The following is a 17,175-nucleotide window of genomic DNA, read 5'->3' on the forward strand; positions in this document are numbered from 1 at the left end:
AGCACCCTCCACCTCTAATCATAATGTTATCAATTCGAGTAACCAAGGGAGAAAAAAGTTGGGAGGGGTAAAGAAAAAGTGAAAGCAAATTTAATCAATTGCCTCAATGCGGATTTCAAACACCATATATGAAATCAAATAAGATAAGAAGGGGTTTCTCATGTGGTAAGCATCATCCACCTCCAACCATTAGTCAGGAGTTTGAGTAACCAAGAGAGTAAAAAGATGGAAGCTCGAATAGGGGTAAACAAAAAACAAAAGTGAGAAAAAATCATGGCAACATATTTGGTTGTTAGCTAAGGAGGTGAGTGTGGTCCAAGTCTAGTGTTTTTAGGTGGGATGACATAAGTAGGGCATATTACCAATGGATGAAAGAACAAAAGAGACTCAAGCCCTTGCATACAAGACTAATCCCAAAAATCAACATTCAATACATATTTATTTCTTCCCTTCTCACAACACACCATGTGCTATTGTTTTTTCCACTCTCCCCATAAATACTTTCCTTTCCCTAATTCCAATTCCACACAACTCAAAAAATTCAAATATTCAAACCACACCTCAAGTGACCATCCTTTCTAAAATCCCCAAATCTCCTCATATCAAAAAACCAAAAAAAAAAATGGCTCTAAAGAAATCAAGCAAACACATAACTCAAAGTGTAGCCCTCAAACAAATCTTGAAAAGGTGTTCAAGTTTTGGAAAAAATGAGAATGGACTTCCTCATGATGTACCAAAAGGCCACTTTGTAGTATATGTTGGTGAAAATAGAAGTAGACACATAATTCCAATTTCTTGGTTGACACATCCTGAATTTCAAAGTTTGCTTCAAAGGGCTGAAGAAGAATTTGGATTCAACCATGATATGGGACTTACTATCCCTTGTGATGAAGAAGATTTTTGTTCTCTAATGTCAATGTTCTAATAAGAGGTAAAACTGCGTACAAAAGATCTAAATGTGGTTCGACCCATTCTTTGGAATAATCTTACGCACTACTAGAGCTTACTGCATCAGACTGCCCTTTGAATCAGCGAGACACTATTGGAGATTACTATGGAGCAACTAGATTAGGCCATTAAGTGAATATAGTTGAATTTATTTTTTATTAACTTATCATAAAGAAATCCCTTCTAATTAACTTTTGTGGGATTGAGTTTAATTTGTACAATCTCATGTGTTACTAAATAATTTGACAAGTGGTGTTATATTTGCACCCATTTTTAAATCTTGATGTTACTATTCATGAGAAAAAAAGAGAATATCCACAACATTTTTCAAATTAATATAATTGAGTTGAAGTAAAATTAATATGGATCGTCAATATAAATAATTTTTTCACTATCAAAGTGCTAGCGACGTAAAAATAGTGTGAAACTTTAAATTGAGTTGAAGACATAAATTTCAATGTAGACGTATACTTAATGACTTCACCTGAATTTAATATTTTCAATATGAAAAAGATACATATACATGACTTTTTTAAGAAAAAGGTACTCAAATTTCAGCAAATCAAATTTTGAGTCGATAAATTTAAGAGTACAATATATAAATAGCAATAACATTGAAGATTGAAGTTAACAAACTTAAATTCTAAAATTGTCTTTGATATCAACTACTTTTATTTATCAAAGGTAGATACTAACTATTTAAGTATCTTGGTGAACACTCAAGGTGTTTAATTATAGGTCAAGTAAATAGTCATAAACACTTTTAGTTTGATAGTTTTTTTTTACTATTTTATTCTTCATATATATATATTTTAACTCGCAAAAAACATTTTCCAATACAAAAATCTCTAATTTCCACTCCATTCATATTCATTGTCCTGTCTCTTTTTTTTTTTTAAACAAATCTTTCTATATGAAATATTAGGGCATTTAGTCATTTATCAAAAGAACAACTTATCTTTTTTTTTTACCAAATACTTAAGGTTCTTATTATTAGTTTTGATATTTTTATCAAACACATAATATAATTACTTATGTATAAAATTAATTTCCTATTGTTGGAAATAAAATCATCTAATTATTTTTAAAAAGGGGAAATGAAAAAATAATAATAAAAATTTGGCATAAGCATCAACTGTGAAATAGTTTAGGAGTATCATCTCCGAATGTGCCTTATAATGCGCGATACAAATTTAATCGAGACTTTAATGCAGATGCAAACTTCGGACACCGAATAGAAAAAAAATGTATTGTTTATATCTTAGCTTTGATTGACAAGTTAATGCCATTGAATGTGGAGAGTTTTTGCTTAAATTTTGGTTACAAATAGGACCTTATTGCCTTGCACCCACTGCCAAGCTTAGCCCTTTGCTTAATTGACGGCCAAACAACTTATTTTGAAAAATGTTTTTTTTTTTATCGGAAGTGCTTTTTGAAAAAGTATTTTTCAAGAGTAGTTATTTGTATTTAACTAATTATTTTGAAAAATATTTTTGTCAATAGTAGAATAACAATATGTGTTTTGACCAAAATTCCAAACATTCTTTAGAAATGATAGTATTTTTTAAAACTTTTACTAGGCTCAAAATCACTTATTTTTTAAAAAAAAGCTTTAGCAAACACTTTAGTTCTCTAAATAAACACTTAAAAGAAAAAAAATATTTTTGACTTTTCAGAAACTTTGTCAAATCGGTTATTAAATCTATAATATTTTCAAGCCCGAATTATTTGAACAACTAAGAAAGAGATAAAATCACATCTCGATCAAATATCAATTCACCGGTTTGAAAGAGAAAAAGAGCGGAGATGTGCCGAAAAAATTACTCTTGTTATTTTAATTTGATTGTCTTGTTTTCACTTGGCGCGTAGTTTAGGAACGTTTTTTTTTTTTTGAACCTTGTCATCTTAAATTAAAGACATGTAGACTGAATCAAAATGTCTTTTAATCTTGTAATTTTAAACTTATCATATAAAAAGTAAAGATTAAAAGAATTGCCAAAAAAAAAAGAGATATTCTTTTTCAAAAGGACAAAAAAAGAAAAATAGACAAACAAAATGAATTAAACGGAGGAATTATTATTATTATTAATTGATTAATCAAGTAATAATAGTGTCAATGATATAATCAAGTACTAATTGTTTTGATTGGATTAACTGATAATTTGACCATATGTTGAACACACATTATTTTGAGCACATGCTAGTAGGACCCTTATGACCATAGCCTTAATTACCTCCTAATCAATTCTTATTCAATGATATAGATTTTGAAACAAAATAGTTAAACATTGACATTTTCTTATGACCATAGCCTTAATTACCTCCTAATCAATTCTTATTCAATGATATAGATTTTGAAACAAAATAGTTAAACATTGACATTTTCTTATTCTCTCGTTGTTTGATTTGACACAATATTTTTTTAAAAAAATTAAAAATTTATGATCTAAAACAATTCTTAATTATTTATCCTTTGTATATGTAAATAGTTAGTATTTGAATATAAATTTGTATATTTTGTTCACAAGCTCAATCAACACATGTAAATCTTTTTAAAAGTAAAATATTTCATTATAACATAGTGAATAATTTGCCTTTTTTTTCAAGTATTAAATTTCTTTTTTTTTTCGTTGCTTTTCAAGGATTAAATTGATACCTAATTACCTATCAATCAGATCTATAAACGTTACCAATGTAGAGAATTTTATTATGTACTTTTTGTGCAATAGATAATTCGAAGAAAATCACTATAGTGGTATCAATTTGTACTCTTAGATCGAAATCAAGAAATAGACTAACAAAAACTCGTACTAAGAGAGTAGTAGAATGAGATTGATAAAAATATTGTTCTCAATGATCGAATCAATTCAGACGACTAACCGAAGACCTACAAGTCAGCCTTGAATCCCAAACATTAATTCAAACAACTTTCTGTAGAAGACGAATAACAAGCTTCAAGGCATTCAATTTGAAACCTTCAGATGTGTTGTTTGATTGGTAGGATTAGGATAACAATCTTAAAATAAAATGCGATAAATAAATATTAAATAATTTTAAAATTATTATATTTCATCATTTTTATGTAAAATTAGGAAGTTATTGTAAACATATGAATATAACATGGGACAAGATTCAGTACTAACGTACAATAAATAGTAGTAATGGGGACAACAATGTTGCATTTACCAACCATTGAGTATCACTAGCATGCACTAGCAACCTCATATATTTTAGATTTTTAAAGACAATAATGGACCCTTTTAAAGATTATTTTCTTTGGCTCTTGTTCGATGCGCGGTATTCGATATGTTTCACTAAATTTAGATTCATGCTAGGAAGTCACACATTAGGGAGTAAATTTTTAGGGTTTTGTTCTGATTTTTATTCTTTTTCTTGAAGGAAAGTTAAAGTATTCCCATAAATGTTTTAACTTTTGTCGAAAGAAAAGTATAATTTTTTTCTATATTTGGGCTATTGCTTTGTCGGAAAAAGGTTTGGAACTGTATAAATTGAAGACTCTTCTTCTTATACCACAATACAATAGTATCCACAATGACATTTAAGAGTTTAGTTTATGGAGAGATTATTCTCCCAATAAAGTTTATGCTTTTTGATATTAGTTTTCAATATGTAGATTTCTTGAACAAATCCTGTTAATAATATGTTTTTATTTGTTATCTGATTTATCACCGTCTTGATTTGCAATGGTAAGTTTTTGCATGACGCCCTGATTCATTTTAAACTCAACATATATTACTCTCTAACAAAAGCGATTTCGTATTCAGTAGGGTTCGAACTCAAAATTTTTGATAAAAAATAAATGAGTATTTACCGCTCTATCACAACCCTTATTGGTGACCCTTCTTTTTCAAGATTTAAGATGGAGAGAAACAACATACTTCAAAAACATATGTGAAAATTAATTAATTATTGGACAAAAGGAACTGGTCCACACAATTATGTATGGATGAAACTGTTCAAAATTGTTATTAGTCTTTTTCATTTAGGTTTAATGTTAAGTTGATTTAGGATTAGAGAAAAGACAAATTGAGGATTATAATCACTAGTTTTAAGCCCTTTTCTTGTTGTCTAATGCATCTATATTTCTTTTTGTGTACCTCATTGGTAGCCTCAATATTTGTCCCCTCTAGTTTTCCTACCACACAATATATCCAACTTGCCAAATTTAATATGAGGGAAAAGAGTCAAATTTGGCCATGTATGTACTATCATAAATTTGAGTAAATTTATTTTTTTATGAATGATTTTCAATTTTTGATTAGTCAAAAAAAAATTGGAAAGTATTTTTTCTAAAAGGAAGATAATTCCTTTTAAAATAAGGAAAATGACTTTCTCAGTAAAAGTAAGAAAAACAAATTTCATACGTGACGTTCCAAATTAATATTATCCTCATCATCCTCGTACACACCTCATTTGTACTCTCACTGTCGTAGCCTCCGTCCTAGGGGTGTGCACTATTCGGATTAAACCGAATAATCAAACCAAATCAAATTGATTTTTTATTTGGACTGGTTTTTTGGTTTTGGATGAATAAATTAGTAGTTTGTTTGGTTTTTTGGTTTGGCCTTGTCTTTCATGATGATCACGTTTATATTTTATGTTTGAACATCTATAATAGGTATACTTATAAGTATTGTGTTTTAAGTTTTACTTATGATTTATATTAGAAAGTATATTTAAGAGACTATATACTTATAAGTATTGTGTTTTAAGTTTTACTTATGATTTATATTAGAAAGTATATTTAAGAGACTCAATACTATTACTTTGGTTATGTTATTAATTAAAAAATTCAAACCGAATAGTGCAAAACCAAATCGAAAAACCGAATGCACACCCCTACTCCGTCCCCACCTCCTACAATATATAATGTGTATGGTATGAGGGAAATGTTTTTCCATAGAAATTGTTTTCCTGAAAATGTTCTCAAAGAAAATTAAGTGTGTTCCTTGCTTATTTTCTTGTGTTTGGTATAAAGTATTATTCTAAACATATTGTATATAATCTAGTCAAATACTGTGAGAGGTGATAGTGGGAGTTAGGAGTGATGGGGATAGGGGATTTGATGGTGGGGGTGAAGATGAAGTGTGTTGGAGGGTGACAAGGACACAATCAATGTGAAATGTCACTTGTGGAACTCGTTCCCCTACTTATATTAAGGAAGACATTTTCCTCATTTTTAAAAAGCTTGTTTTTTAAAATAAATTGTTTTCCAATTTTTTGACCAAATAAACATGAGAATTGAAATAGAAAATGTTTTTCTCCATACTAAACACACCTTATATATAAAAAGATTTACTTACGTATGAAATACAAAAATAAGTAAAGACTCACTTATTTTTTCAAAAAACTTATTTTCCTCCGTACCGAACACGTCTTTATGACCAGATGGAGCTTCAATTAATTTTAAATTATAATCAAAAGTTGAGGAATACATTATCATTATATACATATAATAGATGGGATTTCTAACTTCACAACTTTGAACTCTCGAGGTTCTCAAATTTCGAATTTCTTTTCATAATTAATTGCTTCCCCGTCATTTTTATTTGTCATATTACATTTTTCGAAAGTTAATTTGACTAATTTTCAAAGTTAAATTAGATTACATTAATTCGATATTTTAAACAAAAAATTTAGATATTCAAAAACTATACGAAAAATACTACTCCCTCCGTCCCATTTTATATGATGTACTTTGATTTGGCACAAACTTTAAGAAAAATGGAAAGACTTTTAAAACTTGTAGTCCAAAATGAATGATAGAAATTTGTGTGGTTGTAAATCATTTCATTAAGGGTAAAAAAGACATTTTATAGGCAAATTGTTACTTAAAATAGAAATGTGTCATTCTTTTTGGAACTGACTAAAAAGGAAAGTAAGTCATATAAATTGGGACAGAGGGAGTATAAATTACAATTTTTGACATATCAATATGATGAAAAATACATCGTAAAATGTTAGTCAAGATTTTTTATAGTTTTACTCTAAAAAGAAAAACTATGACAATTAAAAGTGAACAGAGGTAGTAAGTTATTATATTATTGTACTTCGAGTCCTCAAACTAGTTTACTAGAAATATTTGACCTCAATTAAATTGTATGATTTGGTTCGAAACATTGATTTAACTAAGTGATGTATATTTGACATCGATTAAATCAAATAAATATTGCATATGATAGGGGAGAAAAGTATATTATTCAAACTTGGGGGAAGTTCAATTATTAATATTGTGTTTACCATTGAATTATACACAACTTATTTATTTTTATCTTTTACTATTTGTCATTTTTGTCTGCAAGCTAAACTTTATTGTTAGCTCTTAAAAAATAATTCTCCAAAGTAATGATACCAAAAATAATTTTTTTTTTAAAAAAGAGATAAATATTTGAAACACTCTTAATTTGGCACAAATTATTACTTTTATCTCCGAATTATTGGCAACCTTAAATACACTCCTCATACCTCTGTCTGTCAGACACATGTCATAGCAAGTGGTCTCAAACTCTCGTAGAAGCATGAAACTCTTAATAACAAAAATGAGAGAAGTGTTAAAAGCACCCCTAAACTTGACGAGAATTCGAGAGTGTATTTAAGTTCAGTCAGTCAAGTAAATGGGTCTTTTTGAGGCTGTCAATTATTTAGAGATGAAACTAATAATTCACACCAAATTTAGAAATGTTTTCAATACTTCTCTTTAAAAAAAAAAAAAAAAAACTAAATATGATCTTCCTTTTGCATGTTGATTGATTATGAGAAAAAATGCATCAATCATGTTATTGATAATACATAAACATGCCTTTTAACTTAAGCTTAATTAGCTGACATTTATATCCTCCAACTTATAATGTGTACAAGTAAACTTGAAAAGTCCCACATTAGAGGTAAAATGCTCCCTAACAAAGACAACTCCTCACCAGGAGACTCAAAACCCAAAACCTCTAATTAAGGATGAAGAAGCATTTACCACTCCACTACAACCTAGGTGGTGGTACTTCAAGAATCTATTAGTTACTTGGTGTTGTTGGGTCTTCTCTTCTATAACATGGAAATTTCAAAAAGTAAGAATACATGTCCAAAAAAAAAAAAAAAAATCAACCCAACAATTACCCTCATCAAGAAGGCCACATTTTCTAAATATTGAAAACCAACACCGAATATTTGCTTCCCTATAAGTTTTTTTAATCATTGTGAAATCCTAAGGGCCAACTGTCACGGTTTGAAACTTGATGGATAAAGGGCTAGCCTCGGCCTTACTCTACTTAAATACCAAGCATTTGTTCTTGATAGGGTTTGAACTCGTCATGTACGCCTAACTCACACCTCATGCATTGTACTCTTACTATTGAACCAAAGCCATGGTGTTAGTCCTAACAAAAGGAATACTATAACATTCTAGTGAAATTCATCGAAAGCCCTTGGATACAAACAACATGGAATAAAAAACACCCAGCAAAGATTTAATGGAAAGATGTAAAACCAAGCCATTAATTGCAATACGAACTAACCACAAGAAGATGCCTTCCCTAAACCGGGCTAGATGATTTCTTCCCATCTGTTCTAGCCTTGGTGAAAGTTACCTAGTACCACCTGTTGCTGGTAGAGGTGACAGATATCCTGTGAAATTAGTTGAGGTGCGCATAAGCAGGCCTCAACACTACAGTTATCAAAAATAAAAACATATCTAAGCTACACATAGTCCCAATGAAATACTGAGCCATAATGAGAAACTTGTCCCGATCCACATTGCAAGAAAGACTGGTAAACATCCTTGTATGTTGTATTCTGAAAATCACATACTTATATCTAGTCATATCTGGAATAAAGAGTCAACATCCTACATTGAGCGTTTCTCAGATTGCACATTTCTCAATTATAAGAACAAGATCAGCGATACAAAGCTTCTCATGCACTATTACAATGAATTTACGAACTCAAAAACCAGATACCAACCAATGCGGGGAGATTATCTTCTTACAGGAGGCGCAACACCTCGACCAGGTGCTGCTCCACGACCTGCAGCCTGAGCCTGCAAACAAGTTCATAATCAGGCATGTCTTTTTGCTAGAAAAAAGCAAAATTGTTGGCAAGTGAAAATACACGTAAAATTAGAAGCGGCACTGACTTTAGCTCGCATGGCCATAGCACGTCCCCGTCCAACACCGAGTGATGTACCTTTGCCCTTCAATAAATAAAATCAAACATAGGTCAAAGCACTTCATTAAAACAGATAAATGAATATAGGTGCAACTAAAGTGTACCTTGATTCTGGATTCTAGCCGCTTGAACATGGGAGCATTCTTAAGCATATCGGGAATTATCATGAACCTGGCAGAAACTAAATTTCAGCTACAATCTTACCAGAAGCAGCACATAATTATGGAAAGGAGGACCACATACCTGACTTTGCTGCCTCGAATAAAAACGTGTTCCAGTTGTGACACCCTTCCATCCTGCATTAACCCACTTTAGCAATTAGTGTCACCAATATTGAAAATAAAAAGCAGGAATACACGATACATTTCCTTTTCCATGAGTAACAAAACAGGAACCAAATATTGTAGCTATGAAGGTGCACGATTCATTGAACACCAACCACCCAGCAGCAAGCCAGGCATCATCATTAATGTGCCTAACAGAATGGGGCTACATATTCCCAAAAATTGCACACTGGAGCAAAAGATCAGAGAGATTTGTGTGGTTTGTTCATTTGAACACAATAATTTCTATGTTGATGCAGTTTCCATTCACGAAATGACAAATTATCAAGGACATGCATTGTAGTGCAGGACAAACTTGGTTTAGTAGTATCTTCATTCTTGTTTATCTCCTAATATATTAGGCAAATAGGGTTTCTTGTCCTTTGATTATCGCACTATTTTGTTGTAGTTATTGTTCCTTTTTCAAAATGCTTTGTCATGCTCTCTATACTCTTTTGCCATGAATTCTTCACTTCCATTATTTTTTTCAATATATTTTATATGATTTTCCTTGAGCCGATGGTCTTTGGAAATAGTATCTCTACAAGGTTTGCGTACACTCTACCCTCCCAGACCCCACTTGTAGCATTACACTAGGCATGTTGTTGTTGTAAATAAGGTAAATAGAATCCCATTAAAACAGAAATGGAGAATCAAAAAAGGGAAACTAGAGAAAACACACAAAAAAAGAGACACAAAACCAACAGAAAAACAAAAAAGAGACACAAAACCAAAGAAACTACAAACACTACCCTTTGGGGTGGCCCAGTGGTTTGGGCTTGTGACTTCCATGTTGGAGGTCTCAAGTTTGAAACCCCTTGCCAGCAAAAGCAGGGGTTTGCCTTCTGAGTCGAGCTCGTCGCACTGGGCTTGCCTAATGCGGATTACCTCTCCTATGTGGTTTGCGAGCTATTGCATAGGAGCAGGGGTTTTACTTTGTGCGCACCCAAAGGATAGCGGCTGCGGGTTTCTCTTGTCATAAAAAAAAAAAAAAAAAAAACTACAAACACTAAATATCCTCCTCTTTGCAATTCTACCACCAGCACTAGACACCTGTTCTGGTATTTTATATCATAAAGCCCAATATTTTATATTTTATATCCTGCCAAACAAACACTACTAAAGTTTTCTCTATCTTTTGCGTACACATGGATGAGCAAGCTTCAATTTAAATCATGTAAACGTAAGTGACCACACCACACACATGCATTCTCTGTATATGAGATCATACTAATGTTTGACATATTACATGATCATTGTTTGATATTGATAGGGATACTACTTTCAGATTTTGCAGCCCCACAAAAATTAATATTTTAAAATTAACAGTGATTGTTTTGAAAAGTGAAAGGGGACAAAAAAGGTGACAGTTCACACTCCACTGGGTTGAATCAAAAAGCATGAAGAGATGCACACTTCTTTAAAGTAAAGCACACAATTTCAGAAATTTAAAAAGTACCAATCTTAATAAGAATTTAGTGGTGTAATAACCAGATTTGCAATTAAAACAATTAGTTCACCATCTAATAGAAAATCATGTCGATATTTGTCAAACTCCTCGAAGGTGAGATTCAAAAAACCCACTATTTTCTCAGGATCAGTAAGTGCATCATTGTTGACCATTTTCCATTAATCACCTTGCGTGACATAATCTCTCATCAATTCCCTTTATAGTATTGCCAACTCTTATTCAATTAGGCAAGCAGTCTACCAGGAATGTGTCTATAATCAAATCAGTAGGTTAAATCCAGAGAAAGTTACACCTTTCTTGAGACAGATATTTTAGATCTCCACCTATAAGTCCTTTTCTTTTCAGCTTATGAATCTAGGATGACAATGTGGCACAAAAGCAGGCTTGGATAATGAACGCGATAGATAAATTCCACTTTAAAAATTTAGCCAACAGTTGGCTGCATTACATCATTACATATGAACTTCCACACCAAAAATTCTTGAAACTTACTCAACCATTGAAGAGTTGAAGTTGGAGCACCATAACAATTTAAAGGACCGAACATTAACTTCTTCAAGGACAAGAAGCACACAAAGATGGACCCAAAGGTATCTAATAGTCAATGAAGTGGGAAGAGAACCATGAAGATTCTGGTTCCAGTGCAAACGAAATCAAAAAACACTAGGTAATTCATTCTCATCTTCCTAAGCCTTAGTGGGCAAAGTTATTTGATACCTAGTTGGTTGGAGGTAGCAGGTACCTGCTGGAATAGTCGAGGTGCACCTAAATTGACTCGGAAACCACCGTCACCAAAAATAAGCAATTAACCTACTTAGAAGACTGTCCAGAACTTCATATTTCATGGTGCAATATTTTTTGTATCTCGCTTCCATTCATTCTAACATGGAAATTTCAAATCATAAGCAGAGAAAAAGATCCTAGTGCTCAATTTTTCAGGTGATTAGCCATAAGAGATTACAAATAAGTAAAAAGTAATGCAATTTTACATTTGTTTCTAGATTGTTTTTGTATAATTTGATACGAAAACTTAGGGTTTAGGATTTAGGGTTTAAGGAATACGGCGCAAACCAAATCAATGAACTAAAAAGTAAAAAAACTTACTTTGGCAGTGTAAGTGATGCTTTCGAGCTGACAATTCCAGTTATCTTCGCACTCCACCATACTTCCTCTGTAAAGCTCACCGCTCTTCATTTCCACGGTTACTATGTGCCCTGTTGCTTCGTGTAGAAGCTTCACCGGAATCCCCAAGCTACGACTCATCGTTATTGTCCTTCTAGAACCTTCTCTTCTTCTCTGCTAAACCTAATGGTTGTTTTCCGGCGAGTTGCTCGTCGGAACTCGTAACGCAAAATATCGGGAAATGGAAATGAAGTACTTATAAAAGGTGATATATGACTTTTGGCCCCCAAGTTTTAAACATTTAACAAGCGCGGTCAAATTTACTGAGTATATGACCAAAATGATCTTTATTTTGATTTCATTTGATTGAAATAGTCCTTTTGATCCTTAATATATTTCACTTGATTAAAATGAACGTTAATCTATAACAAAATGTGTTCATTTTGGTCTTTTATTCTAAACTTAACAGGTTTATCAAAAATAAATGTTAAATTAATTGTGAACCCCACATGGCTAACAAAATTCACCATTAATGTCTTCTTTATTAACTCCAAAGAAAAGCTCTATGAAATCTAACACAATTTTCTCTAACAAAATTTATTATTTTCTCTTGTTTAAAACAAAAATGGGTATTACGTCAGTAGAATAATATTTTAGAAAAGAAAATATTGTAAATTTTGTGTTAGAAAAACTAGAGAATATGGTGTTAGGTTTTATGGAATCTTTCTTTGGAGCTAATAAAAAAAAAGACAATAATAAATTTTATTAACCACGTAGGGTCCATAGTAAAATTTAACATTTTTTCTTAATAGATCAGTTAGGTTTAGGATTAAGGACTAAAATGAACACATTTTATCAAACATTAAGGATTATTTCAATCAAGTGAAATATATTAAGAATTAAAATAAACATTTTTGTTATACATTAAGGATCATTTTAATCAAGTGAAATATATTAATGACCAAAATAAAGCATTAGTCATACATTAATGACTATTTTTGTCATTTTATCCAAATTTACTAGTCTATCTATTTACTTTTACCTATCACATATAGCACGCTTATTAAAAAGACAAGATTGACATGACTATTTTACTATACTATTTTTTTTTATTGATATTTAGTATTCGGTCTTCAATAATAATTTGAGAAGTAACTAATGATAAGGGTAAAACATGAAGAAAAAAAATATTTTTTTTTGATATGTTAAAATGACAAATAAAATTAAAATTTTGTTTTTGAAATTGTGAACAAGTAAAAGTAAACCGATGAAATAGTATATATGATTTGGACAAAAGTTACTGGTGCACATGAATGCAGTGTTCAGGCTAGATTCACCGCTTTCAAGAAAATTAAAATTTTTATAATTTTTTTTTTTAATTTAGGATGTGTTCGATCATGAAAATTGTGAATATTTGAAGAAGAAGAAAAATAGTATCTCGTTTTTAAAGTAGAAAATTATATTTGTAAATTCAAATTGTGTTTGGCCATAAATATAAATTAAATTATTTACAAGAGTGAAAAATGTGAAATTAATTTTTGATATTTTGAAAATTTCATAATTCAACTTCAAGTTGAAATTCATAATTTGTATAGTCAAACATGTTATTTGGGGTTCAACTCCAGAAGAAAAAAACATGATCAAACACCTATTTAGTGTTTCGTCCAAGATTTTTTTTCTACAATTCTATATCTAAATTGAAGATACCAAACCAATTAAATCGAAAAGAGAAAAACTGAACTATACTTATTTAATAAGATATGGTATTGGTATTGCACTTTAGAAAAACTTAATACATATACTACCAAGCTAATATATCTAAAAAATGCACCATATCAACGAACGAACAGTCGAATATCCTTACTAAAAAAAAAGACTAGTGCACATATAGTCAAATTGAGGATAACTATTTAAGTTATGATGGAAGTATATATCTTTTTAAGATTCGTTGTTTTAAAATAACTTTAGTCTCATGAGATTGAAGTTGAAAAAAAATCACTTATGAAATTACAAACTTTAGACATACATGAATCTGAATTTAGACTTGTCAAAATATAAGTTCAAAAAAATATTTGCAAGATTTGGCATATTACTTGTACAACCAAACTTAAGATATTTTTGTTTGATATTTGCTTTGATGGTTGAAGACATATATGATGTTTGGTTTGACAGTCTCAATGTTTAGATATTTTATTTGAATTTTGACTTGACATTCTAAAGCGTCATACTCTTTTAAACTTCGATAAATTCTTTCATCTCATTTCACTCATGGTAATTCATCCATTTCGTAATTCAAGATTTATTTATTTATCTATACCTCTATCAAATTTGTTTTTGTTTTTTCTTAAAGTCTTTTTGGTTTGTTAAAATTAATATTCAATTAAATACTATCACATAAGTTTTTTTGAGAATTCAAAAGAAGATCACGACGAGACGAGTTGTTTATCATTACGATAGGTGTCCAGGGACAACTCTTGCTTATAAAAATTAAGGCATATGCAAATTAGGGGCCTCAAATTTTTATCAAGAACAAATTATGTGAATTTTTTTATTAAAGAAATTAATTATTGTAATAAAAAGTAAGGAATCAAGAAAAAGTTATTTTCTTGTCATACATTTTCTTTGTTAACACTCATATCAATTATCTTTTTTTATTATTATTTAATTTCTTTTGCACCATTTTTCTTCAAATCTTTGATAAGTTTTTATAATACAGTGTCAAAAAATATGAATATGAATATGAATCTATAGTCGAAAAGTGTCGATCAAAGTGAAATGCAAATTCTTTTATATTTTCAATTATTACGACAAACATCAGTAAGGTATGTCAAGTTATCAACTTCTTAAATTAGATATTATGATTCTAACTTGTCTCGAAAAGTCATAGATTCCCCCCTAAACTTGTCTCGAAAAGTCATTTACACGCTTCAACTATCATGACGACCTATTACACGTCTTTACTACTTAAAAGTGAATTTAATACCACCCTGCTATGTGCAACACCACTCTCATAGTATGTGGTGTATTACACTCGCTGCCACATCAGCGCTACGTCAGCACCATGTTAGAATTGTATTTTTTTTATATTTTTTTACTTTCTTTTCTTTATTACTTAACTTTTATTTTATTAATTATATTTTACACTAATTAATTCCTACTCAATTATTAAAATTCTCTAATAATTCTATCTTCTTCATTGTAAAATGGTAAAGAAGAAACTTTTAGCAATGACCACCAAGGAAATTTCCCGCAATCTGGAGTTGATTCTGGAGTGAAAGAATTCTTTCATTCCAAAATGTACCCACAAGAAGGTTGCTTCAGTTTCTTCCATTGATTGGCAATGGAAACTAAGCTTTCATTGTTATTTGTTGTGGCTTGTAGTTATAAATATTTTTCAGATTTTTCAGATTTGGGCATACATTCTTTGTTATTTTTCGATGTTCTTCCTGGGGATTTCTTAAAAAATAGAGATAATAGAAAAATAAGTTTCTTTCCATTTTCAATCGATCACTCAATAATCAAAAACGTCCGCCAAATCCCCACCGATTGAAACCTCCCAAAATTTAACTCCGTTTTGAAGTAATTTCTTTCTTGGTTGTTTCTTGTTCTTGGTTTATTTTAAGCTTATTGGGGTGTGAATGTAACATCTCGCAACTAGAAAGAACTAGAAGGAAGTTTAAAATCTGGAAATAGTTACTTTTGGAAAGAATGAGGAAATCTTGAAATTTTTAAGTAAGTTAAAGTGAGTTTTTGGTCAACTTCAAATGGCTATAATTCCTAGATCAGGATGAGTTAGGTGTGATTCCATATATGGTTGGAAAGCCCTTGAAATTATCTTTCCAACGCCGTCAAGTTTGCACGATTCCGAGTTCGTATGAGTGAGTTATGCCTTTTGGAAGTTGGGTTGTTGGATTAAGGATATGTCCAATCCGAAATTTTAAGGGGTATTTTAGTCTTTTCATTGCCCTATTATTTTAAGCCATTTTTAGGAGCTTAATATGGGTCAAATTAGATTTTAGTCAGTTTTAGAATTTGGAATTTCACGCTAGGGCTAAGGAGAAAGGAGAAGAGAAAAGAAGAAGGAGAAAAGGGCAAATTCATCAAGATTGATAAAGGAAGTTGGTGTTTCACCAAGAATTTGCTTCTATCAAGTATGTGAGGCTCTCATAACATTGGGATCGTTCTCCCACATGCCAAGCATATTAATTTCAGTTTGGATTCGTCCTAAAAACATTTGAATATTGATGATCTTGATATCTATTCTTGAATGCATATATTGTTCTTGAATTTGACTGAGTTGTGAAGTTTCTGAGTTCGTTACGTCACATTATTGGGTCGTTTTGAGTTAGGTTCTTAGGTACATTTACTGAGTATCTGTATCTAAAAGTAATTTGAAAAAAAGAATCGAGTTTGGGTGATTTGTGGTTGGAAAATGAAGAAGAAATTTCGTCGGATGAAATAAAGGGGTGGCCGCACGTTGTACGCCTAGTCCCAGATTTGATCATTTCAGCTTCACGTCGCGGAGCTGACACAAGGTGTTCTGCCTCAAAAGATGTTTTCGGAACCAAAATTTAATTATGCCTCCGCATCGCGGACCCACCTTCAAATCTTGAGTTTCAGTCTTTTCTCATGTTTAGCTATCCAAAATCATTCCTAAACAACATGAGATCTTTCCAAATCACAAATTTTAATCCTTGATTCCATAATTCAATTCAAGGATCAGTTAAGAGTCAAGTAAGAGAAGTTCATTTCAAGCTTTCATAAGTCTTTTACAAACGTTATAACTTTATTTTAAGACTTAAGTTTTGAGTTCAGTAAAGAGTAATGTTGAAGTTCTTTTCTTCAAAGAAACATATGGGGACTAAGTATTTCCCAAAGAGATTTAAAATGTTTTACACATTTAAATAAGAGCAGAAACTGAGATTTCCAAAGGGCCTTCGGGATAGTTTTCAGAAAAAAGTAATAGCTTTCTAAATGAAGCAAGCAGGGAAACTGAGATTTCCAAGATAGCCTTTGAGCTAAGTTTTGAGCACTAATATCAAATCACATGAGAAGTATGTTTGTTTTAAAACATAAGATCTAGTATATTTTGGGAGTAGTATTGAGCACCGAATTGGGGGAGCGTTCAAAGAA

General features: G+C 31.0%; 2 protein-coding genes across 2 annotated transcripts; one reads left to right on the forward strand and one right to left on the reverse strand.

Annotated features, from left to right (window-relative positions):
* The first annotated feature begins 395 nt into the window (after positions 1-395).
* On the forward strand, positions 396-1,049 carry LOC102590067 (auxin-induced protein 15A-like). Its single transcript, XM_006343310.2, has one exon. It carries the CDS (start codon positions 623-625, stop codon positions 923-925), a length of 303 nt encoding a protein of 100 aa, XP_006343372.1. The 5' UTR covers positions 396-622; the 3' UTR covers positions 926-1,049.
* Positions 1,050-8,689: 7,640 nt separating this feature from the next.
* LOC102590383 (small nuclear ribonucleoprotein SmD3b-like) lies at positions 8,690-12,309 on the reverse strand. Its single transcript, XM_006343311.2, has 5 exons — positions 12,025-12,309; positions 9,370-9,422; positions 9,231-9,297; positions 9,095-9,151; positions 8,690-8,998 (listed from the first exon to the last, which is right to left on the reverse strand). Exons 1-5 carry the CDS (start codon positions 12,181-12,183, stop codon positions 8,936-8,938), a joined length of 399 nt encoding a protein of 132 aa, XP_006343373.1. The 5' UTR covers positions 12,184-12,309; the 3' UTR covers positions 8,690-8,935.
* Between the last annotated feature and the right edge of the window lie 4,866 nt (positions 12,310-17,175).

Source organism: Solanum tuberosum, unplaced genomic scaffold (genome assembly GCF_000226075.1).
Source record: "Solanum tuberosum cultivar DM 1-3 516 R44 unplaced genomic scaffold, SolTub_3.0 scf00039, whole genome shotgun sequence".
NCBI lineage: Eukaryota > Viridiplantae > Streptophyta > Magnoliopsida > Solanales > Solanaceae > Solanum > Solanum tuberosum.

Coding starts and splice junctions, on each gene's coding strand:
- LOC102590067 (XM_006343310.2), top strand. CDS start 623: ATGGCTCTAAAGAAATCAAGCAAACACATAACTCAAAGTGTAGCCCTC.
- LOC102590383 (XM_006343311.2), bottom strand. CDS start 12,183: ATGAGTCGTAGCTTGGGGATTCCGGTGAAGCTTCTACACGAAGCAACA. Junction 9,423..12,024: donor GCATCACTTACACTGCCAAA/GTAAGTTTTTTT, acceptor GGGTTAATGCAG/GATGGAAGGGTGTCACAACT. Junction 8,999..9,094: donor CTATGGCCATGCGAGCTAAA/GTCAGTGCCGCT, acceptor ACTTGTTTGCAG/GCTCAGGCTGCAGGTCGTGG.